The 24,861-nt window shown below is 41.3% G+C and overlaps 3 protein-coding genes across 6 annotated transcripts in view; 1 reads left to right on the top strand and 2 right to left on the bottom strand.

The window, feature by feature from the left end:
* The window catches only part of ppp1r35 (protein phosphatase 1, regulatory subunit 35), a 7,821-nt gene extending 884 nt beyond the window's left edge, over positions 1 to 6,937 (top strand). The window contains exons 1-6 of one of the 2 annotated variants that reach the window (XM_024271558.2): positions 696 to 1,037; positions 1,872 to 2,070; positions 2,522 to 2,627; positions 4,956 to 5,065; positions 6,334 to 6,424; positions 6,522 to 6,937. In XM_024271558.2, coding sequence (XP_024127326.1) covers positions 1,873 to 2,070; positions 2,522 to 2,627; positions 4,956 to 5,065; positions 6,334 to 6,424; positions 6,522 to 6,826 — 810 coding nt within the window. In that variant the 5' untranslated portion in view covers positions 696 to 1,037; position 1,872 and the 3' untranslated portion in view covers positions 6,827 to 6,937. Of the gene's footprint in view, positions 1 to 695; positions 1,038 to 1,871; positions 2,071 to 2,521; positions 2,628 to 4,955; positions 5,066 to 6,333; positions 6,425 to 6,521 lie in introns of those variants that run through there. The other variant, XM_024271559.2, reaches the window with a different exon arrangement.
* Positions 6,938 to 12,695: 5,758 nt separating this feature from the next.
* prmt1 (protein arginine methyltransferase 1) lies at positions 12,696 to 18,555 on the bottom strand. 3 transcript variants are annotated; one of them, XM_024271564.1, is made up of 10 exons: positions 18,405 to 18,555; positions 17,392 to 17,487; positions 17,149 to 17,304; positions 17,012 to 17,075; positions 16,789 to 16,931; positions 15,096 to 15,183; positions 14,904 to 15,019; positions 14,680 to 14,830; positions 13,566 to 13,687; positions 12,696 to 13,496 (listed from the first exon to the last, which is right to left on the bottom strand). In XM_024271564.1, exons 1-10 carry the CDS (start codon positions 18,429 to 18,431, stop codon positions 13,413 to 13,415), a joined length of 1,047 nt encoding a protein of 348 aa, XP_024127332.1. In that variant the 5' UTR covers positions 18,432 to 18,555; the 3' UTR covers positions 12,696 to 13,412. The 3 variants fall into 3 exon arrangements, with proteins under 3 accessions (XP_024127332.1, XP_024127333.1, XP_024127334.1); XM_024271565.1 differs by having other exon boundaries at positions 17,392 to 17,478; positions 18,405 to 18,548; XM_024271566.2 differs by lacking the exon at positions 18,405 to 18,555 and adding an exon at positions 17,567 to 17,589.
* Positions 18,556 to 21,597: 3,042 nt separating this feature from the next.
* Positions 21,598 to 24,861, bottom strand: part of LOC112146014 (protein PFC0760c) — a 7,250-nt gene continuing 3,986 nt past the window's right edge. Inside the window, exons 4-6 of the mRNA XM_036213033.1 lie at positions 23,394 to 23,445; positions 21,982 to 22,018; positions 21,598 to 21,902 (exon numbers count right to left, since the gene is read on the bottom strand). Of these exons, the coding sequence (XP_036068926.1) occupies positions 21,842 to 21,902; positions 21,982 to 22,018; positions 23,394 to 23,445 (150 nt within the window). The 3' untranslated portion in view covers positions 21,598 to 21,841. The remainder of the gene's footprint in view (positions 21,903 to 21,981; positions 22,019 to 23,393; positions 23,446 to 24,861) is intronic.

Genomic DNA, 24,861 nt, shown 5'->3' with positions numbered 1-24,861 from the left:
TGGTTGCTGTGTGGCTGATCCGAGTCTCCCTTTCATGAAAGGTGAAACCGCATTTTGTCTTTTGAGTGAACTCTGTGGTGCAATTTCTAACAGACTTTCACTCTGAGGTTCCTGACTCCAGACCCACTTGAAGGAGGATCGAGGACCCTCGCTTCAACAGTTGTTTTGTTCTGGAAGATATGTCTTGTTGGGTCACATATCAAATAATATTCGAAAGGATTCTGGTCTGTTCTTAATAAATCTCTTGCTTATTTTGGCCAACAAAAGTAAATTCTCTGGACGAAAACCACGATTTCAATTTGTACATTAATAGCACCCGAAACTCTGAGAAACAAAAATCAAAATCCTATCTGAATGTGAAAAATCCAATATCTTAACGTGAAAAAACAATCCTTGGCTTACTTCAATTTTTGGTTGGTTTTTATTCTTGTATTGGTGAGATGTATTGATTATTGCATAACAGATTGTGAATCTCAATTTGAAAAAATGTGCAATAAAGTTTGTTAAAAAGAAAAAAAAGAGTTTACCATCACTACTGTGATGTGTCAAAGTGCATCGTATGAAATTAAATAGCAATAACAAATAATTATACTCAAAAAATATTATTGTCACTGTTTATTAGTGCAGATTTTGTATTGCTGACATTTGAAATGTTGTTGACTCACTTTTTAAATAAAGTTTGAAAGGAAAAAAGGCCGCGAACCGGAAGCGGAAGTGTGGTCCGACGTAGGTGGAGGTTGAAAGAAAAGCGGCAGACAGACTGAAAGAAGGAAACTGTGCGCTTTGGTTCGCAGGGGTTGACAAACTGAAGTTGGTGTTTTGGACTGGGGAGGGAAAGCGGGACGTTAGCCCCGAGCCGTGACGTCACAGGAACGTGACGTTGTTAGCCTTCCACGGGTTCTGTCCGGTCGTGAGCAGAGGAAGAACGGGCCTCTGGGTCTAACATGGAACTAGAATACTGTCTAGTTCTCGGTGAAACAGGATCCCTATGAATTATTCAAACCAACTTAGAAAAAATACGTCATCAATCCCTAAAGGTAAGCTGAAAATGTTTTGGTCATTCTGATTTTTCCCCTCTATGGTCTGGGAGAAGAGGAATATAAAGGTTCAGGCAGTGGTGGACCTTGGGGCCACAGGTGAACATGGGACCTTCGGCAGTGGTTATATATATATCTTCCCTTGGGTAAAATATCTGTCGTCTAAGTTCTTTACTGGTCCACTGCTACCTATTTAACATGCTCCTGCTGAATGACACTCATTTTCATGACATTTTCCTTTATTGCAGGTTAGAAACTGACCAATCAGAAGCCTCAATAACAGTACTGTCTGCTGGCCCCTGTGTCAAACATTCAAAACGTTTGACATAGTTTGTGTGGCCTCCTTTTAAATGCTGGGTTGTGGCCTTTTAACGAGCTGAGTGGCGAGAGTGGCTGTCATAGATACGGTGACTCAGATCAATCACTGCTTAGTGACAGCATCTGACTCCAAGGAGGCCACGTTCATACTGAGAAAAAATGGTGACTGAATTGACTTAGTTTGGTTGGAACTGGAAGTAAACCATTTTTTATGGATGACTTTACATTCACTTAATCCAGTTCTCAAAAACAGTCCATCTGTTATACTAAAGGCAAAGAGGCAAAAATATGATGAAACAAAACAGTTTATCTTCTCTTTGAGTTCTTTTGGTTTTGTTCTTCTTCTTATTAATATGAATATAATTGTTCTGGAAGGCAATCACTTATCTTTGTATTAGGATAAGTTTGGATCACCTTTGATGTTTATGAAGGATTTCTTCTTTTCTCAAACAGACGTCTGTCTGAGCATGCTCGGTTGGGATTAACCGAGTGGTTCTGCCTTTGCTTTCCCATCAGAATGAGTTTCCTGGACCTCCTTTCTCCTCCCCAGTCTCCTTCACCTGCACCTCTTCCACTTCCATCCTCTTCAATCATTTGTTGCCCTGAACTTGACCTGTCAGTTACATCGAGCCCCGCCCCCAACCTTCTCCACACAAAGATGAAGCCCCGGAGTGATTGCTCACAAGGAGCACCTGGAAGGAGAAAAACCTCAAAGGTAACCTCATCGTCAACAAGCATCACCTATGGTTTTTGTTTGGAATGAGAAAGTAACCAGAACCATGTAGGAAAATCCTGTTTCTACAGGTTTCACTTCCAAAGATCAGTTTTTCCCAGTAAATACAGGGATCTAAAACTCTCATCACTGGTTGTTGTGCTTTTAGCAAAGTTCACCTGCACAATAACATCTTTGAGAACAGAACTGATCAATCAGTAGAGAAGAAGAGCTTTAACTGTAGCACAAAGTAATATTAGGATCACCTGTCACAAAGTGGTATGGTAAGGCTCTCAGAAAAAGATCACTTTAACCAGACAGCACCACGCTCTTGCAGGTTTCTGATCAGGTCCTGTATTTAAAATGAAAGCCTCACAGGCAGAAGAAAACACGTTTTTATGCCTGTAAAAGGCTGAACGTTCCTGGACACTGATTCATTTCTCATCTGCTGAAGGTGACGTTCGTAGAGCCGGCTGTCGTCGAAGGATCGCAAAAGCCTTCTGTCACTGCTGCTCAGCAGTCAGGGAGGAGGCAGAGACGGATCAAAGGGCGTCACCATGGTAACCTCTCATCCAACACTGTTGAGCACAGCTTCATTTGGACTGAAAAGCATCAAATATGTTCATGAAAACTTAAATACCATTTGAATACAGGATTATGAAGGCCTTCACACTGAGATTACACATGATTGTTGAGGGGCGGGGCTTCAGGGTCAGCAAAGGGCTGCACCATTTATTTTGGTCCTTTGCACAATATGGAAACAAAGGTAGTTTGTCTTCTTTGGGTAGGTGGATAGCTCCAGCCTCAGGTGGAGGAGTTTAAATATCTTGGGATCTTGTTCACAAGTGATGGAAGATCGGAGCATGAGATTGACAGGCCAATTGGAGCCGCGTTCGCCGTTTTGCTGTCGCTGCACTGGTCTGTTGTGCTGAAGAGAGAACTAAGCCAGAAAGCAAAGCTCTTGATTTATTGGTCGATCTTCGTTCCAGTACTCACCTATGGTTATGAGCTCTGGGTCATGACTGAAACAACAAGATCCCGACTACAAGCGGTTGAAATGAGTTTCCTCCGGATGGTAGCTGGACGCTCCCTTAGAGATACGGTGAGAAGCTCAGTCACCTGGAGAGAGCTCGGAGTAGAGCCGCTTCTCCTCCGCATCCCGAGGAGACTGTTGAGGTGGATCAGACATCTGATCCGGATGCCTCCTGGACTCCTCTCTAGAGAGGTGTTCCGGGCATGTCCCACTGGGTGGAGGCCCCGGGGTAGACCCAGGACATGCTGGAGAGACTACGTCTCTAGGCTGGTCTGGGAACATCTCGGGGTCCCCCTAGAGGAGCTGGAGGAAGTGACAGAGGAGAGGGAAGTCTGGGTATCTGATTAGACTGCTGCCCCCACGACCCGGTCCCTGATGGGCAAAATGTGCAAAAATAAATAGCATAATGAACATATCTTGAGAAATGTGAAAATCTGACCTTCAAGCAGTAGCCTAACCTTAAATCTAAGGCCTTGAAGCAGTAAACTCTTGAGGGCCGTGTCCCTATACATATTCATCAAATAATTGTTATTTATGGGTATGTCTTTTCAATTTAGAATGAAATTTTCACTACTTTAGCATGGAAAAAAAAAACCTAAAGCTGTCGCTGTGGACACTTGTAACATCCATTCTCATCTTTTCCTTAGTGCTGAGAAGTTGTCATATCTGTTAACGTCTTTTGCTCTTATTGACACTCAACAGTGTTAAAAAAAAAAAACAGATATGATAAAAAATCCTGGTGAACTGCTCTCTCCAATGGAGTCTGAAGACTAGTGACAGTTATATGATGGCATTCCAAAGTGTCATTTAGCAACGGTGAAAACACAAAAACAGTTGTTCTTCTTCTTCTTATTATTATTGTCATCTTGTTAGCCCTCACAGTAGTAGCAGAGTCACAGTAAACTAAATCTAAACCTCAAATTGAACTTCTGATCGCAGACAATATACTTCAGACCTGCAGTGTGGGAAACATGAGCCCACTTTAAACATGATCCAGTTTATTTTGAAATATAATGCAGTGGTAGCCTTTGCATTTTCATTTTTTGCATATTTAGAAACTGTCTCTTTGACTTATATGGAGCTTTTTTCTCATATATTAACCATATTTAACCCTTCCGCCCTCTTAGGCTTGTTTACATTAAAAGTGGGGTCATCTGGACCCCACAAGACGATGCGCTGAACTGTTTTTTTCAATGATTGTCGATCTTTACTGGTGTAAACATGAAGTCTTGACCACCTTGTCCACCTTTGTCATGGAAGGGATAACACCTCAATGTAAGGGTGGGGTCATCTGGACCCCATAAGAGAGCACGAGGGTTAAGCTGGTTAGACCATTGCTCACAGGATGAAGTAGCTCCTCAGTTCTCCGTGGAGCTGCAGCTTCTCTCGCTGTCCCTCACTCTCTGTCTATGGCTCTGAGTCTGAGTGGATCTGCAAATACACATAAAGCAGCAGCAGCAGGAAACCTTCACAGTGTTGTATCACATTTACTTGTATTTTTCTAACGGTTATAAAATTACAAATGGATGTGATACAACACTTTGAGGTTTTCCTCCTGCTGCTTTACATCTCAGCAGCCCAGCCGGATCATCAACCCCCACATAAAGAGTTGGTGGTTCTAATGCAGTTGCATGGCAGGCGTTTGTCCATTTGCACACAATGTTTTGAATGTGTGTAAGCGCTTGAGTCTGTGAGAGCAGAGCAGTACGAGAGTGGACTATCTGTAACTAAGTATTGACGGCTCTTTCTGCGAGAACAGTTCTAGGAGTCACAAACTGACTTATGCATGTTTGAGTTTGGAAAGCTTTGCTCTCTGCAGGTCAGAGTTCAAACATGTTTTTGTTTTTGCTTGGAGCCCTCAGACCTTCACCAGAACCTTCTGCAACCAACCAAGACCCAAGCTGTCTGGAGAGGGCGGAGCTAAACACCACTCTGGCTCTGAAGGCGGAGCTTCAGTCATTGAAGGTCTGCATCAAGCCCTCCACTTTATGTTCCAAATGCTGCAGTTCCTCAAATGACCACTAGAGGCTGTAAAGAGGAGCCTTTCTGCATTGACTCTGTGTTAGATCTTATTTCCATCCAAAAATGAACTTGTTACAGTCTGCATATTTTTTCCAGACTTGATTTCCTGTTTATGACCAGTGTTGGCGTGTGGTTAGTTAGCCGTTTGATTTAGTATAGAAATTAGCAGTGTAACAGATCACAGATAATCTGTGGCCTATGCAGATCACTGACCATGGTTCGGCCCACACGCGTACCGCGGATCACCCCCTTCCTTCTCCCCCCGCTGCTGCTGCGTACCTCGCGCCACGCATGCATTATTAAAATCAATTGTCTGTCCACACCAAATACAATTAGCATCAAATTTATGTACTGTACACCGTGTTTGTTTTAAGAAGCGTCAAATTTGCTGCTCGAAAAGTCTGTTATATCTAAAGCTCCTGCCACGTGTGGGAGGAGCTTGACTTTTGCAGAGTGACTTCCAGTTAGATATTATCAAAAAAAATATTCCTATTAAAAGCATTCATATTTTTACAATTACCCTTTAAAATGCCCCGAAAAAAACAACAAATACTTCTTATTACAACAACAACTACATTTAGCCTTGGGTTCAGTTAAAACGCGCACAGCCAACATGCAGCAATGTGCATGTTGGCTGCTCCTATTACATGTGTCAAACATGAATTTGCATCAGTTTTTGTGCTGATTATACTTAAAACATGTGCAAATAACATCAAGCAATATAGAACATTTTAGAATAATATCTGCTCAAATGAAAGGTCAATATTTTCAGTAGAACCTCAAATATTAAAGATTATTCAAATTTTTATTTAGATTTGTGAACGATCAAATACAGGAAATTAAAATACAGTTCAGCAGGACTTTAATTAAATAAATATTGTACATTTTCTGTTGAAATTGGTAAGATTAACTTTTATTATTTATGTAAAATAGTGTTTAACCGCATTCAGTTCTTTGGTTTCCGGTTTAAATCCATTAACCATTGTCACCATTTTTTGTGACGTCCCTGTGAAAAGGGCCTATTTCCTGTTTTTGTAGTGTAGAAGTGGGAGGAGCCTGTCCCAGTTCAGTTTTGTGTCTGGATGTTTTTGTCCTTACTAAACTGTTTCTCATCTGTTGATCTCACTGCCACAAGATGTTCTGGGTTCCAGAGTCTCTTACAGAATTATCACTGAGCTGGTTACTATGGCAACCTGACTGTCCCCCTGCAGGAGGCGGAGTTTAACTCCCAGAGGGCTCTTCAGGAGACTCTGCAGAAGTCTGAGAGAACCAAGAACCTGATCAATGCCAGAGCCACTGAAGGTAAGATGGAGCCTCCACCAGCTGGTTCTGCATCTGCCCCCCCACCTTCAGGCTTGTGTTTGACACGGGCTTGTCCTTCTGTTCTCTGTTCGTACAGTGGTGAACATCTCCCGCTCTCAGCTCCTCTTCAACTCTCTGGTGAGCGTGGAGGTGCAGCAGGAGCAGCTCCTCAGTCAGGTCCTGAAGGAGCGGCTGCAGCTCACCCCCACGGCCAGCTGTCAGCACAGCTTCAAAGAAGACAGGCCAACACTGCTCTTCTTCAAGACCAGCCACCTTGTTCAACAGAAGCCCCTCCCACCAGAGGAGGGGCTTTTCAACGGTAAACAGCTTCCGTCACCACGTCCCATCTGGTTTACCTTTGATTTGTACAGACGGCAGAGATGCTGGGAGGCAGCGCCGTGACACGCAGGACGTCTGCACACTTCACTAGTTTCCACTGTTTTTCTCATTTCTGTTTTTTTCAATAAAGTTTTTTATTACACACTACAGAATAAAAGCTCATAGGAACTGGAATAGAACCCACAGCCGGGCTTCCTTTGGCTTTCCACCTATTCTGTGGAGTCCTCATCTGCAAAACGTGAAGCTCCCCATCAGAGTTCTGATCACTCATGAAGTGAAGCTGTAAAAAATAGTTTTTGTTTACTGGTCAAAGGAAATCGACTTTCAGACGAGTGTCCATCCATCTTGAGAACCCGCTGAATTTCTTTAGGGGTCATAGGGTTGCTGGAGCCTATCCAAGCTACTGTTAGGCAGAGGCCGGATACAACCTGAACAGATGACCAGTCTGTTGCAGGACCACACTTGTGTGTGTGCGTGTGTGTGTGTGTGTGTGTGTGTTGATCTGTGGGAGGAAACCAGAGTGAGCAGAGAAAACCCACATATGCATGCGGACAAACATGCAAACTCCACACAGAAAGAACCCAGCTGGGAACTAGTGCTGCCACAAACGATTATTTTAATAGTCGACTAATCTTTGATAATTTTTTCTGATTAGTCGACTAATCGGGTCATGCGCAAACAGGATGTAAAGCACACATCTTAACCATCATTAGCTTCAAACTAACTAAAAATTCCATACACAGCATTACCTGTGATAATGCTAGTGTGAATGCTGGAAGCTGAATTTGGCTGCTGAAGATGCTGAAACTGATGGCTAAAAACACTGAAAATAATAGATGAAAATGCTAAAGCTGATAGCCAGCCAAAATATTAGTTAAATGCGAAATTAGCCTAAAAACAGAAAAAACCTAAATTAGCCAAAACAGCTAGCATGCAGCTGAAGTATTAGCTAAACTCCAAATTAGCCCAAAAAGCCTTGATAAATGCCAAAATAGTCCATAAATCTAGCAGAATGCCATTATAACTTTCAACTTTACTACACTCTGACTCCATATAATATAAAGTAACGACTTGCTGATTATAGACCCTTTTCACTGTGACGTCACACAGGTATATGTAACTTTTGGTCACTTGATTTAGACTGGTTGTTACACCCCATGTGGTCTAGGGGTCGGGGGCCTAACAAAGGTAAATTAAAGAAGAAATTGTCTCCCTAAAAATATAACAATATTTATTTACAACAACAAAAAAACTAAATGTGAAGCAAAAGGCTTCAGGGTGAACCAAGGCCAAAATAACAAACAGAACCCCAACTAACTCAACCCAGAGAGCTTACCTGCAAAAGAAACAGTAAAACAATGACAAACACTAACCTCCCTGGACTAACAGAAACAGGAGAAAACTCACACTAAAGAAATGGCAGTTCACCCCTACAGCTTCACTTATATTAACCAACACTAAACACAGAGTGGGACCTAAACCAAACTAACAAAGAAACTACAAAGTGCACACAAAGTAAAACAGGTGGAGAAGATCACTGAGCTGCAGTGGAGACAGGTTGCAGCCCAGCTACCTTCTCATGTGTTGGCAACCCAGTCTCCTAGTGTTGGAGGTCCACATGGTGCTTTTGAAGGCTCCCTCCCATGGGCCAGTGTGCCACACTAAACAGAATTAAACATTTGGTTAACAGGTTACCTTTCCACAAAGCCCTAGCAACATGCGTCAGGCACCAGATACAAGAATAAAATGAAAATATTACCCTAAAGGCAAAATTTTCCAGTTGTCAGTGAAAGAAAAGAGAGCGAGGATCAGATTTCTGAAGTCACCAACTTCACACATGGATTTGACCAGGCCAAAATGCAGAATCTTCCCGATTCTCAAAGACAGAAAAAACAAATGAATACTTTGATGAGGAAGGAAGTAGCGTCAAATCCTCCATGGCAACCCGGTCTGGACCATCAGTTGGGTTTGCCTCTTTATCCGCCACGGCTGCAGGAGCCTCCACTCCTGCCTCCGCTCAGTTGGGGTTATCAGCAACAAGTGCAGCAGCCTCCACTCCCACACTGTTACCTACACCCCCGCCAACTGAGTCCAACCAGTTGAGGTCAACCTGAGGGTAGACGCACTTCCTGTTTAAATACAAAATAATGCTCTCGGTTTATACAGCAAAAGAAGTCACATACTTCACCAAATGTAGATGTCAAAAATGGACCATAAGGAAAAACTGTTAACCAGACAAATTTTCAAATACATAGTTTGACGAAACATATCGCACAATTACAGAAAAAAAAAGGATCCTGATGAATTATCCTGGACGAGCCCCTAATTTATGTTATGCCCCATGTGGTCTAGGGGTCCGGGGCCTAACATTAAGGTAAATTAAACAAGAAAATGTGTAACAAAAACGCCACAAATGTCTCCATAAAAATATAAACAAATTTATTTGGCAGTTCACCCCTACAGCTTCACTTAAATTAACCAACACTAAACACAGAGTGGCACCTAAACAAAATACCAAAAAAACTACAAAGTGCGCACAAGTTAAACAGGTGGAGAAGATCACTGAGCTGCAGTGGAGACAGGTTGCAGCCCAGCTACCTTCTCATGTGTTGGCAACCCAGTCTCCTAGTGTTGAAGGTCCACATGGTGCTTTTGAAGGCTCCCTCCTCCAGCTTGGACCAATGGGGAACAACCATAGACTGTATAAGAATAACTGGACAGAGCAAGCCCCCCTCCTTCCGTGTTCCATATAGGAAGTACCACTGGGTTGCAAAAAGGCCAAAGTCCCATTGACTTACATTGAGAAACAGACAGTTATTTCTCAGTCATTTTATATCTCAGAATAATCATTCTTCCTCTGCTGCTTTCTGATTAACTTCTTTTTTCTAATCTTAATTTTTTTTAAAGATTTTTTTCCATTATCACAAGTTATTAGAGTTATAAATTGACCAATCAGATGGCTCAATAAGCGTTTGTGGGTCTGACGTCGAACGTCTGGGGGGTTTGATTGACACATGACGGGTAGCCAATGGGAGCAGACTTCATCAATGGGTCCGTGAAGACCTTTTAACACCTACTTTACAATTCAACAATGTACCAATCATTGTCCTACTGTTGTTTTCCTCAATGGAATGTACCGATGCAGCAGTTTAAAACAACAAGAGGAGCATGCTGTCGACATTTTTAGATGAGGATTTACTCTGTAGAAATAGATTTCACTCTGAGGTTATGTGCTTTGGACTTTTTTCTTTGTTTAACGTTCGTTTTTCTTTATTTCACTGTTTTGATTGTAGCTTATAAATTATAAGTTGCGTATATGCGCATAAAATCAACCAAAGTTTCATCTTCGCCGAACTTTTCCAGCTTCAGCCTGAATTAGATGCAGCCGTCTGAGGAGCGCGAGACAAACTTGAAAGGACCTGGTCGTATTTTTAAACAGAAAAAAGATCCAGCTGTTCACTTGTTAGGATGGTTATTTATTTTAAATACCGCTGAACACACTTCTCACGTGCATCTGGTCAGACTAGCATGGCAGCGCATGTGAAATAACGCTGCGGCGGCTCGCGAGGGGGACACGCGCAGTTCTCCAGCGGCGTCACCCAAATGCTCCTTTTATCTCGACCAAAAGGAATAAATGTAAGTAAATCCCAAAGGACCGCTGACAGAATCAAATGTTGGAATGGTTCTCCCTCAAGGACTTCAACAATGACTTGTACAATTCTCCGCCGTTATTAAAGTAGAATCTGTTTACATCCCGCGGTCTCGTGGTCGAGGCGTGGAAAGAGGTGGACGGTTGCAATAAACTCACTCCAAATTGGCGACAGTCCTTCCTATAGATTCCATGACTCAGCTATGACTCACAGCGACTCAGACCAATCAATCCCTGGAGATTGTTTGCGAATGGCGATATCCGTTTCAGGAATTGACGGTGAAAGCGGCGGCCTACTTTCGCGAGGAGAGGAAGTAATGCATTTCCAATGGGGCACCTCATTGCTCGCTCAGTCCATTATTTTTACAGTCTATGGGAGCCACACCTCCAGCACCACACCTGAAACAAATGAACAAAGACACAAAGATCCACAAAACATACACAAGTCCCACTCTGACCAAAATCCACAGAACCAAAACGAAAATACGAAACCAAATACGGCCACAGCCGTAACACTGGTAAAACGAACTGAACACTGTTCCACACCGTTTTCTGGAAATAATTAAAGTTAATTGTAACAGTAAATTGTACAATATTCATTTAATAAATTTCCTACGTACTTGTTTTCGTCTTTGTCTCCTAATCGTCCACAAATCAAAACACAAATGTATGTAATCTTCCAGTGTTTTGGAACAAAAAAAAGGATTTTGTCAAACAATGTTTTTTTTTAATTATTTGACCGGTTTTAGCTAATTGTTTTATCCTTTTTTACCTTCATTTTCCCACAGATCAGACACAGTTATGAACAAAAACAAAGAGGAGTGATGTTAGAACTATGGCTGAGCTAACAGCAGCTCACTGACTGCAGTAGAAAACATTACAACAGAAATACGTTTGACTTTAATGTCAGACACGCTGGTTTAATATCATCCAGAGGAATTTGTGGATCAGCTGAGCTGCTGCAATCTGACTGCAGACAGGATTACTGACATTTGTACTTTGATTTATGAATTATCTCAGAGGAGGAATCTAATACAACCAGGTAGGACATTTCTAATATGATAATTATACAAATTTCAGTTAGAACTGATTAGGTTATCCTTTAATATTTGTGTAAATGCTTTAAACAGTGTTCAGCTGACAGCTTTACTGTTCTTAACAATTTGAGCCGGAAGCGACTGCACTTTCCGGTGATGTGTGACGTCACATGAAAAGGGTCTATTAAATTTGTTGTCAACTATTTTAATAGTCGAATATTCGTCAATTAGTCGACTAACCGTGGCAGTCCTACAGGGATTAGAACCAGAAACTTCTCACTGTGAGGCTAGAGACCCCAAACCATCATGCAGTCCTCAGGTGAATGTCAAAAACTAGCTACTAAAAAAATCAGACACTTCAGCCTCCTGGAGACCTCAAGACTTTTCAGGAGCATGAATGAATGTTTCTGGATCACAGCAGAATGTTTTTCTGCTTGGTGCATTGACTGTATATAAAAACTAGACTGAGCAAATGTACGGAAAATAACTTACTTCTGATTCCTGCGAAATTAAGTAAATTCAGTCGCCATTTTTCATCATAAAGCCAGAGCCTGAAATCTCCAGTAAGCAGTGTTTCTATGGCAACCACTCTCTCCAAGCAGTAGCGAGCTTGTTGGAAGACCACACTCCTACGACAGAAAAGTTTTGAACACGTGCTTTTACTGTGTTTAGGTGTCCTTAGGTTAGTCACTGAACTCCAACTTCCCTCTGGTGGAAGGTTGGTGCCAGTTTTCGTTGGCGTGTGAATGGGACTGTGACTGCGCTATACAAGTATACAACATTTACCGAGGCATCTGAATGGTCAGTTTATAGCTTTAACAATTTGCAGTTAAAAACATAAAAATGTGTGTAATCAAGATGATGTTAAAAAATGTCTTAGAGCAAGAATGGTTATTTTGACTGACAAATAGCTTTTTATTTCTTTATAGAAGTCTATAGCTTCTTGGAGCCAGCAGGTACTTCCTTTTTGGAACCCCAAGATGGAGGGGTCACTCAGTCCAGTTCTCATACACAGTCAAGGGCTCAGGGCCAGTTCTTAATTCAGATTTTATTCTAGACATCTTTTGTTCCGGTGATCTCAGTTATAACCTGTTCTTCCTCATCCATTAATCATAATTTAGGAAACAAAGTTTGTACTTTCTTTTAAGACAAATCCTTACTACAAATGACTGATCGTTCTATAAGATATTTCCCATTTCTCTCTTCAGGTTTGGGGAGTCTGGGTGGAGCGTTCACAGAGATTTCCTCAGATAAACTGGAGTTTATTTAGTAACAACAGTTCCAAACCTTCTCCATTATTTCCAAACTCACATAGAAGTCTGAATGTCCATGATTCAGGAGGTTTATTGACGTTTCCTGTGGTGGTAAAGATGTTTTATTTACAGTCACATTATCAGATCAACTGCAGACGAATGTTCATGTTCACACAGGATCCGGTCCAAACTGCAGCTGAACAGGAACTGAATGAATGGAGGGGGGCTTTCACAGCTCAGAATGTACAGTTATTAAAATGAAGACACTTTACTCTTTATTTTTTTGTTTTTTAAAAAAAAGCAGCGAAAAAACAACAGAACAACAAACAGAAAACCTTTTAGTTTTATCGGACTGGAACGGCCTTTGGGTCGGGCTTTTGCAGATCTGTGGAACATGTAAACCAGAACACTGAACCAAACGAGACTACAGCAGAGGAAACAGAGGGGGGTCCACCGCGTTTCCATGGAGACGAACCCGCACATGCAAAAGACCCTGAAACCATGATGATGTTTAGCAAATGTCTCAAGGAACTACTGCACAAAGAATCACACAGATCACCTTTAAACTCAAAGACGTGAAGATGCTTTAAATACTGTTAATGTCGGAATAAGAAAATTAGAAAGAAAAAAAATCTAAAATGTTGCTGCAAGGGAGCAATAACCTAACAGAAGCTCCCACTTTAACATTTGTCCATAATGAAGACAAACATCTAACGCATCCGGTACTCCAGAGACTTGGCCATCGTGCACAGCTGACCACTGAAGTCCACGTCGATGGTGAAGTCCAAGTCTCTCTGCAAATCAACAACAAGAGGTCACACCGAGAACATGAAGACCACACACCATCCGCCTTCTCTGCTTACGTTGTTTTTGACGTTTGGCTTCATGCTGATGGTGCCAAAGATCTCCTCTCCGCTCTTCACAGTCAGGTAGTCCTCTAGGTAGAAGACTGTCTGCTTCCAGTGAGTGTACGGGGACTCTGGACCTGGTGGGATCAACAGGGAGGAGGCTGAGCACACTTCCAGAGACCAGCACACAAAAGCTGAAAGCCTCAGGGACTGATGCCCTGCTTCTTTCAAGACAACGCCCCCTGCAGCTTCCTACTGGTACGACATCTGATCCAGTTCAAACTATCAGAGATGTCACATCTAGGGCTGGATATGGATTATAATTTCTAACAAAAATGTTCAGATCATTAACATTGAAAACATTGTTCTGCTTCTTCTGGAGGACGTTTCAGTTTGGACACTGGGTGGCGATCGCGCTATAGCATTACACCTTATTCCAGAAGGAAAAGAAAGTATGATGAAAAAAATGATGTTTTAAACCAAAAATGACTTTAAAATATTTTCTTAAAAGAGTTAGGAAAATTTATACCTGTGAGTTTATAAAGTTGTTCATTTAGTCAGCAATGTATACTTAAGTTGACAGAGCGTTAGCATTAGCTGTCCTATGGGAAATTCAATTATATGTTGGCATCAAGCTAGCAGACTTTAGCATTATGTGCTAAATCAATTAATTTTTTTTTTAAATTGATTATTGATCTATTAAGCTCAAATTGATAAATTTATTTTATTAATCCTGTTTTAGTCGCATCGTCCTCAAAATCCAGATTTTGAAATAGAAAAGATGTTTTTTGGGGGCATGCATCAGGTCTGTCAAATCATTAAAGAGGAATTCCTTTGAGGTGTTTTTTTTGACAGCGAAGCCTCAAAGAGGAAAAATGCAGGAACTTCAGCTCTGAAACTAGAAAGCTGCTGGATCTGGTCGATCAAACCAAACCAGGTCAGAGCTTTGAGCAGGAACACCGAAGTTTTTCCACACTTCAGAGCCTCATTTCAGATCTCATGAAGTAGATGCCAAACCACTGGAAAAGCTAAGCTGTGAGCGATTCAGAGCTGCTTCAATGAGGACGATCTGAAAACCCCACAAAGATGGCAGAAATCTGAGTGTGAGCAGAAAGAGCGGCACACTGACTGGTGGAGAAGCCGATCCTCTTGTGGCAACGGGTGAACTCGATGTTGAAATAGGTGACCAGAGCATGGATGTAGTCGTTCCTCTTCACCTGCAGGCAGAAGGGCGAGGTGAAGGTCAGGTCCTCTGCCTTCACCGTGTAGATGTCCACCTCCTGAAAACACAAACATAATCTTCAGCAGAGCGCACAAGTGTGTGATGGAGGAAGCCCCTCCCACAGGACTCACCCTGATCAGGCAGGAGTTGCTGACCAGCTGTTTGGGATCCACCACATCTACCAGGGGCTCCTTTATGGCCACCTCCTTGATGCAGGACATGTCGAAGCCATACACATTCTCCCACCCTGAAACAGATCACACAAAAGTGACCATCACGCCTTGGTGGACCCTGGCCGCGCCCGCGTCATGTGTCATACTCACAGTGGATTTTGTAGTCCTTGTACTGCCGGTCTTCAATGGCTGTGACATAGAGTGTAGCTCTGTCAGGGAAAATGAGTCCATCCGGCTTCTGTGAAGGAGGAGGTGGGATGTTAGTTTATGAATGCTCTTTTGGGAAACAACATTTATCACAGATGTAGCGAGGAGACGATCGTGACTGATTATTTTAAAGCAGATGGTTGTTTTTACGGTATTGATGGATGGACTGAGGATTCCAGCTGCTGAACTTCCTTTGATTGAAACTTTAATCAAAACATTTTTTTTTCCATTTACATATAAACTATTGACTATCAGAAAACTGGAGCGAGTGACCCCCCCTGGTGTTCCAAACAGAAGTATCCGCTGGTCCATAGACTTCTATAGAGATAAACATCTATTACTAAGTCATTCTATTGGTCAGAATAACCATTCTTGTTTGGATATTTTAACATCTTAATATTCTTTTTTCTTTAGTGCAAGTTATTCAAGTCATAAACTGACTCCTCAATGAAAGTAGCTGGTCTAAAAATGCTCAAATGTTTCTGTATGTTTTTTGGCACATAAAACTCAATCACACATTCAGTGATTTCAGTAATCTTGGTATTTAAACGTTCAGTTTGTTCAGGACATTACTGCTTGTACTTTTGGTATTCAGAAACTAGTTTTTGAAATATTGAGCAAAATATGCCCCATAGGAAATTAATGATAAATTGCTCAAATCTTTCAAAAGCTTTCTGGCCTTTGAAACTTGTGAACTTCTGTGTATTTCAGCTAGATGCCATTCAAACCTTAAAATGTTCAGTAACTACTGGGTTTGTTTTTTAGGGTAATTTGGAGTTTAGCAAAACAGTAGCTGGTTTTAGCTCATTTTTGACATTTTTCCTTTGTGTGTGTGTGTGGGGGGGGGGTTAATTTGGAGTTCAGCATTATGGTAGCTGCTCTTGGTAAATGTAGACAATCTAGACTTTAGCTAATATTTTACCAATATGCTAAAATATCGGCAAACTTAGACATTTTTCCAGTTGTTTATGTTGATTTGGAGTTTAGCTAATATTTTAACAACATGCTAGTTATTTTGGCAAAATTAGACATTTTTTTAGGTTAATTTAGGTTTTAGCAAATATTTTAGCATTAAGCTAGCTGTTTTTGGTCAATTTAGACATTTTCCCATTTTTTAAAGCTAATTTGGATTTTAGCTCATATTTTAGCATATTGCTAAATATTGGAAAAGTTAGACATTATTCCAGTTTTTATGATGATTTGGAGTCTAGCTAATAATGCAACAATATGCTAGTTTTTTTTTTACTATTTTAGACATTTTTCCAGGTTTTTTTGTGCCAATTTGGCATTCAGCCAATATTTTAGCAAGCCTCGGCTCTAGCATCTGTGGCAGCCACATTCAGCTTACAGCATTCACACTAGCATTATCACAGGTAATGCCATTTATCAAGTTAATGTTGACTTTTTCAAAATAAAACTGTTGCAGTGAACTGGAAATTATACATTAGTTGTTTTTTGTTTTACTACCTGCTGATGAATCACAAATAACATCAACAATTTAATATTGATCAACAATATCGCATATTGCAGTTTTCCTCATATTGCGCAGCCCTATGACACTCTCCAATTCTCAGATGCAATAAATGGTGATGATTTAGTTATTTGGAGGCACTGATGAACAGAAGAGAGCACCCACCAGCCACTTGTCGCGGGCATAGATGACTGTGTTGAGCATGGACTCATAGAACAGACAGTAGCCCATCCACTCTGATATGATGATATCAACTTTTTCCACTGGGAGCTCCACCTCCTCCACCTTCCCCTTGATTATGGTCACAACTAGAAACAGAAGACCTCAGAACTTTCACTTCACATTCAGCGATCAACACATGCCAACATCTCAGCCGCGGCTGACTCACCATCATCCATGTTGTTGGCCTTCACTATTTTGACAGCGTAGTCAGAAATGCTGCTGCACTCTATCTGTAACAGCAGAAGCACGGTGATGAGACAAGGCTCTGCCGAGCGCCACCAAACGAGGTCCACACATTCATACCCCAATGACTTTCTTGGCTCCAGCTTTGGCGGCAAACATGCAGAGGATGCCCGTCCCACTGCCCACGTCCAGAACCACCTTGTCTTTGAACAAGTGCTTGTTGTAGAACATGGAGTTGCGGTAGGTCAGGGTGCGAACCTCATCCTTCAGCATCTCCTACAGGAACAGAACAAAGGGCAGCTGAGGAGACGAACAAAGGAGTCCACATCATCGCGGCAGGTTGAACTAAACATGAAAGCATACCTCGTGAATGCCAAAGTGGGCGTAGGAGTCAAAGTAGTAGTCCTTTGACGTCATGTCTTCAGCTGCAGGCTTGGCTGAGCTCTCCCCCTGAGAAACCTCAAGGGAGAAAAACTGAATTAATGTCTGAGGATCAGCACAGGAACCACAGAGAACACAGAAGAGTGATGATTGACACCTAACCACCCGCCTCCGGTACCGGAGCCTCAGAAACGAGGAACCGAATCCACACAACGACTTCACATCACCAAAGGATCATAAATTCCCCGAAGAGACTACGAGTAGATGGAGTTTTAATCCTTCGTGTTAAACAAACGGAAGTTCGTTCTTTCTTGAAACAAAGCTGCAGGAGGATAAAGCGCATACCAACTTCCAGAACCAGGCTCTGTTGTTGGGCCGTCCATCGCCAGGAACACAAAAAAAATCATAAGACGGCGGGTTCACTCAGACCTGTACCGAACACTAGTCCGGGATAAAACAGTTACAGCAGGACGACCCGCTCGCCGGTATCCGCTCTGGGCTCGACAGAAACGCTTCATGTTTTCTATAAACCGGCAGCAATTGGAGTGACCCACGTGGGGGCCCGCAATGTATCACGTTGGTTGAGAGTTAAAAAGTAAACTCTCGGAGACTAATGTTCGGATGATCCGAACTCAGCATAAATGTGTTAGCACGAGCAGCTAACTAGCCCGGCAGCTAACACGTTAGACTCCATGCGGTCTGAAGGCTGTCCTGGCTCAGCCGGCCAGCCGCGTGCCGGCCCCGGCTATCACTTCAACGTCAACCCGAGAACACACGTCTGATCCCGTCGCAAATAAACGCCCGTTAGAACGGTGTAATTGTTTTCCCCGATTTTTCCCCTAAATGCGACACTGATGAATGAGTGGCAGCATGGCCCTGGGACCGCAGCGCTAACATCAACTCAGCGGCGAAAATCGCCGCTCCGCCGCCTGGGAGAACGCTCGCGGACGTTTCCTCGAGCTCACATGGTCGTTTTTCCCGCTCAAAGACCTCACCTCCATCCTCTCTGCTGGCGCCGCCATTTCGATCTACAGCGGAGCGTCTGTTTCTTCTTCTACTCAGTCTTTCTTTCTTCTTCTGCTCATTTAACCTTGGTTTGAAGACCCATACCGCCACCTGCTGTACAGACGTTGGAAGTACAGTTCAATCCGTGAGACGTTCACAGGACAGATACAGTAGTTCTATTTTTCCTGCCCATTTTACCAGCATCTAGGGAATAAATACATAGAAATTAGCAAAAGAAACAACTACAAGAATTGTAATAACAATAAAAATACAATAAAAAAACACCTTTAAACATTCCCTTTTAAATTTTCTTTCAAGTTTAAAAGGGAAAATTACTCCTTAGTAATGTCTTTCACTAATGTCTTTGGCAAATTCTGTCCCACAGCAGTCCTGGAAAGCAAGGCTTCAACAATCTAAATCTAAATCTAATCTTAATTTTTAAAATTCTCAAAAACTCAACAAAATTTGCACACACCTAAAACCTATAAAATGTTTTTGGCATGGAGAACGACCCCCACCCCGAAAAAACAAACAAAACGACATCACAGCAGGTGAAACCATCAATAACACCATTGCGGTCAAAATTTCTTAAAGGGGCTGGAAAATAATTTCAAAATCTACTTTTGAAACCAAACACATCTGTTGGGGATATCCACTGAACGTTTAAAGTTATCATGGGATGACCACTGGACCTATACATGGACCGAAAATAGAGATAAACAGATATACACTGTGTGGATCTACAGCTTAGCGGCCATTTTGTAATACATTTTCACATATTTTCACACAAAATGGCAAAGGAAAACTTTTGTGCCTATGAAATTTCATGCACACGCCACCAGGTTAAGTCTACAACCAGACTCAAAGATTCATTGACCTTTGACCTCGAGAAGGGGCCATTATCTGGAATTTAAAAAAATTCAATTACTACTTTCTACAAATTTAAAGGGCCTATTTCACACAAAATCAACTTTTTGAGCTTTTAAATGCATTATAATGTTTAGTTCCTCATACAAAAAAAAGCCCACAAAGCAGTATTGTAATCATTAACACATCTCTGAGCAATCCTCTAAAAATCTCTCTAAGCCCCATCCCCTCCCAATCCCAGAAAATGACTGGGGCTGTGTCTGAATTCCTTCACTACTCACTACATATCGCACTATATAATGAGTTTGCCATTTTGTAGTGCTGTCCGAATCTACAATGGTAAATGGCGTATACTATAGCGCTTTCTACCTCTTTCAAGGGCCCAAAGGGCTTCACAGTCACAGACCCATTCACGCACACATTCACACACTGGTAGTGGTTCCGCTGCCGAACACTGGCGCCAACCTTCCACCAGAGGCAATTCGGGGTTGGGTGTCTTGCCCAAGGACACTTCGACACATGGGTGGGGAAGGCAGGGATCGAACCCACAATCTTCCGATCAGGAGTCGACCACCCCACCTACAGCTTCACCAAGGCCACCCCACAATTCCAAATTCTGGTGCACTAGAAATTTCCCAGAAGAAAAACTAGCATGCATCGATGCTCACAACATTGGCGGATATAGACCACATTGTGGTCGAACAATTTTTGTGAAAAAGTGCTCACGAAAATAACTCAGATTTCATAAATAATTTATCTTAAGTGTGCAAAGGTAATAAATGATCATATGTATGGATACAGTTTACTTTGAAAAGCTTAAGAAAGGCCCTTTAATGTTCCTCCTGGGTATTTAGACCCATCTTATTTTGTCCTATCTTATGTCTCTTATCTATCTGTACATTCTCTCTTCCTTGTGCATCATTGGGAATCCACTCGGGGAAAAAAAAAGTTGAAATTGGAAGTTGTATATTTTGAATGCCATTAGTGTGGCAACCTCACAAAAGTACATATTTTTTATCGGAATAATGTGACAATTTAGCACATGTATTTCTGGCTTAAACTGAATGAAACAATATAACATATGAAAATAGTAGGAATACCAGTGTGGTGTACAAAAATCCTCCGTTGCCAAGAAAATAAAGAGTTTACTTTTGCCAATTCTTCTAAAATTGACATAGACCTGATTATCAACCCTAGGCAATTAAGACATAAAATAGTTGCAATGGAGAAAAAAAAAACAACATAAAAGAAGCCATTTTACAAAAAGTGCTTTACTTATGAAGTTTTCTTGTGTGGCTTTGATCAAGGTAGCAGGAGTTGAGAGGAAGAGTGAGGGTGAGTAGAGAGTGGGCATGGTGAGGCGAGAGTGGGTAATGCCTGATGGCCACAGAATGCAGCTCGTGGCTTTAATTTGTTTATATTTTTATTTTTAAGCCAGATAGAGACACTGTTATCAGAAGTGATTTAAAAATGCTGTACAGAGTCGCACCGGAAGCTGTCAGCCTTCAGCTGAATGCATCATCACACAATTGAAGCAAACTGGACGTTCTCCACTGGTCAGGTCCTCAGAGGAGAGCCCCTTTTCTGAGCCACACTGAGACATCCAATTGACATTGGATTCTAATAAACTCTAGATCACTGACATTTGCAACTTCTCACATGGCATCTACTTACTGAGCTTTTAGCCACAACCTTGAAGCAGTCAGATCATAAAGAAACTGAATTCTCCATCAACTGTTAGACTTAAAGAGGCTGCTTGGATGAGCAGACAAACCACTGAAGTCTAAGTCCCTTGAAGAACACAATCCATCCCAAATAGGTGCTTCTTTTGACTGAATTAGCACAGCTAGGTCTTATTTAGCTTTAAAACTGTTTGCAATATTATCTGTATTCATGTTGGCTTCCACACTATAAAGAGCAGGCAGAGACCCAAAGTAAATCATGGCAGTTCTTATTCTTTCATATCCTATTTCAGGTTGGTAGCACTTTCAGGTGCTACACTACTGGTAGTGTAGTCCTCTCACACTTGCTTGCTCCAGCTATCTGAGAAACTTCAATGAGACTCTGTTCCTCAACAAATCCTCACTGTTCTTCTGGCACTCAAATCCCTAAAGTATGTAGTGATTACACACAATATTTGTGCTTATAAACCAGTTTTCCTCTTATGGACAAAATGAAATAAAATGGAAAAGTTATGTATGCTTTTGTGAGGTTGTCACTCAAAATCGTGCAAGCTCTGTGTCTGTGTGAGGACTTCTGTGGCTGCATCTCCTGTCATGCATGTTCAGACTGCAGTGACAAACTCCAAGACTCAGATCAATGAAAACAGTCCGTCTGTTTTATTTAAGACAATATAGTACAAGTGAAATTATATTATCTTTAAAAGTGCAACTTGTCAGATAAGAACAGAACACAAATATGTTCTGTTGACATCTGTGTTAAATAATTCTGAAGATTTTTTTTAATGAATCTTAAAGACAGTTACAAAGGTATCCAGAAAAAAAAGAGAGGGAGCTGAACTTCCTTAGTCTGGCCACATGGTGGCAACATATGTTTGGGTTCAGTTGGCATCCTTGTCATCACCATCATCATCATCATCATCAAAGATGTCAGCTACAGTCCTGTGGATAAAAACAAGCAAAGTTCACAGACTGCAATTTGAATTCTCACAGCACTTGGGTGGGATTGATTCAGACTTACTTGTAGATGGATCCGGTCACTTCATCCACAAAGCCTCCTGGAAAAAAAGAGAAAAGATGAATCAAACAAGCCAGAACCACCTGTTCTCACCAGAAAATAAACTAGCCATTTGGTTTGACTTTTTCTGTCTTCTCTTCGATGCATAAACGTTAAACAGGAGGAGTGTATTTATCTACTTCTCCCACATGAGAGTGTTTGCGAAGCTTTAGACCTCAGCTGCTGTGTGACTCCATGTTTCCCTGCTATGGGAAAATGTGTTGATTGCAGAGGCAGGAACTTTCTGTTCTTCATGAAAGGATGTGGAGATGAGGGCAGAAACATTTCCAAGAACATTGAATGACTTGAGCAAAAAGGAAACATTCAGAGCAAAAGATGTCCACTGAAATGACGAACTGCGTCCAGACCATGAAAACATGAAATAAAACAATTTAAGGGCAGAACTATGGTCGAGCACTAATAAGACTGCGTTAAACAAGATTTATAGACATAATTTAAAGTTCTTTCTTTCAAATATGTTCACAAAAAATATGTTTTCTTGACTTATGAGAGTGGTACAATAAAGAGAAAACATTGTTGATTTAACATAGAATTGAGAAATTCCAATGGTAATGTGAAGGGGAATCAGAACATCTGATTCTATGGAGAAGCCTTTGTGGTACAACTGCTTTTGAGCAAAGAGAACGGCTAACTTTGGCTCATCAGCAGAGAAACAAATCGACAGCTGTAGTGGCAAAAAGAAAAAAAGAAGTCCAAGGATTGATCTCTGAGGAAAACAGGAATTTGTTCAGAAAACAAGAGGTGATTCTTCCTCTGTCCTGGACCAAATGAGATCTGCACAAGACAGAGAGTTGGAGCCATCCTTCATCTTCTGATAATGTAACCAGGTAAACTCTTTACTGTGTTGGTATCATTATTCACAACCTACAGCACGTGTCTAAGTCAAGGCCCCGGTGCTGGATCCGGCCTCCCGGATAATTATGTCCAGCCCTCCAGATCCTTTTATATTAATGTTATTGTTATCTTGCGCTTATTTCTAACTTATATAGTTTGGATAAAATAAATTTTTGTGGCAAGTAAAATATTGAAAGTTATTTAAGGTTGATTTAATCTGGAATAATATTCCTGCCTGTTTTTATTCATATTAATGTTAGAATAGTTATGGTTTTAAAGTTTTAAAAATGTTGTTTTAGAGTGTTCAATGAATGCTTATCTTAAGGTGTGTAATGGATCTGGGCCTCCTGTGCGATTCATTGAGTTTGAAAACCCTCACCTACAGTGTCAAAACACCAGCCAGAGAAACTGCATTCATTAACACAATAGTATCTTTTGACACAACTGTGTTCCACACAAATCTGTCCTCTTTGTGGTAAAGTAATTTGTTGTTTCTGTTCTGCAGCTCCAGATTGACTCACCAGGTTTGCAAGCAGTTTCACAAAGAGGACACACGTGGCAGAAAGAGCACATCTGAGGGAAAACAGAAAAAGGAAAAATGAGCATAAGGTTGAGGAGCTGTTTTCTCAATCTGTGCTTGAGCTTGAGTGATTTTCCTTCATCCAGAGAAGTTTATTAGCTTTTCATTTTCATGGGCTAGTTTTGACGATTTTTCTGGGACAACTATTGAATGTATCAGAGAACTAGAGCGAGTGAGTGTGACACCATCCATAGAAAGTGACTGACTTCCACGAAATCAATTCAGCCGCCTTTTTTTGGGGATGCAGATTCTGCCATATTGGAGCCAGGTGACTTACATATGCTGTAATTAGTATGAGTCGGAGTCACCTGTTCTATGGCAACCATTCTCACCAATTAGGAGTGAGCTTACTGGCAGTCCACACACTGAACGCAGACTACACGAAATCGGTCTTCAAATGTTTTGAATGTTGCACGTAGGGGCCAAAAGGCACTACCGTCTTTATTGAGGCATCTGATTGTTCCATTTCTAACATGAATGACAAACTGCAGAAAAAAATGCTATAAAAAAACAAGGCTTAGCATTGAACTAGGGTTTGTTGTTATTCTGAGAATGACTGAGTAACAGCTGTTTATTTCTCTATAGAAGTCTATGGCATTTTGACTTCTTGGAGCTAGCCGGTACTTCCTGTTTGGAACACCAGGCAAGGCAAGGCAAGTTTATTTGTATAGCACATTTCATGTACAGAGACAATGCAAAGTGCTTTATATAAAACATTCAAAGAAACAATCAAAAGAAATAGTAAAAATGTGATCATTAAAGTAAAATTAAAAGAAAGTAAAAATATTTTAATTTTAAACAAGCATAGATAAACAGTGCGGACGTAAACTTTTGAATACATATTAATCAAATGCAACTGAGAACAGGTGAGTCTTTAACCTGGATTTAAATACACTGAGTGTTTCAGCAGATCTAAGGTTTTCTGGAAGTCTGTTCCAGATCTGTGGAGCATAGAAGCTGAATGCAGCTTCTCCATGTTTAGTTCTGACTCTAGGAACTGATAAAAGACCGGATCCTGATGAGCGGAGAGGTCTGGCTGGTACATACTGGGTCAGGAGGTCAGTCATGTATTTTGGTGCTAAACCATTCAAAGCTTTATAAACCAGTAACAGAACTTTAAAGTCTATCCTCTGACAGACAGGTAACCAGTGTAAAGACCTCAGAACTGGACTGATGTGGTCTACTTTCTTGGTCCTTGTGAGAACCCGAGCAGCAGAGTTCTGAATAAGCTGCAGTTTCCTGATGGATTTTTTTGGTAGTCCTGTAAAAACACTGTTACAGTAATCAAGTCGACTAAAGATGAAAGCATGCACTAGTTTCTCCAGGTCCTGCTTAGACATCAGATCTTTAATCCTTGAGATATTTTTGAGATGATAATAGGCTGATTTAGTGACTGCCTTAATGCCTTT

This window comes from Oryzias melastigma, linkage group LG8, assembly GCF_002922805.2.
Source record: "Oryzias melastigma strain HK-1 linkage group LG8, ASM292280v2, whole genome shotgun sequence".
Classification (NCBI taxonomy): domain Eukaryota; kingdom Metazoa; phylum Chordata; class Actinopteri; order Beloniformes; family Adrianichthyidae; genus Oryzias; species Oryzias melastigma.
Note: the sequence above shows the minus strand (reverse complement) of the source record. Positions and strands in the feature narration are given on the sequence as shown.

Excerpts from the sequence above, each read along its gene's own strand:
- prmt1 (XM_024271564.1), bottom strand. The coding sequence starts at position 18,431 with ATGGCGGCGCCAGCAGAGAGGATGGAG. Across the intron at positions 17,076-17,148 it reads GAGCCAAGAAAGTCATTGGG|ATAGAGTGCAGCAGCATTTC; the intron begins GTATGAATGTGT and ends CTGCTGTTACAG. Across the intron at positions 13,497-13,565 it reads AGCCAAACGTCAAAAACAAC|AGAGACTTGGACTTCACCAT; the intron begins GTAAGCAGAGAA and ends GTTGATTTGCAG.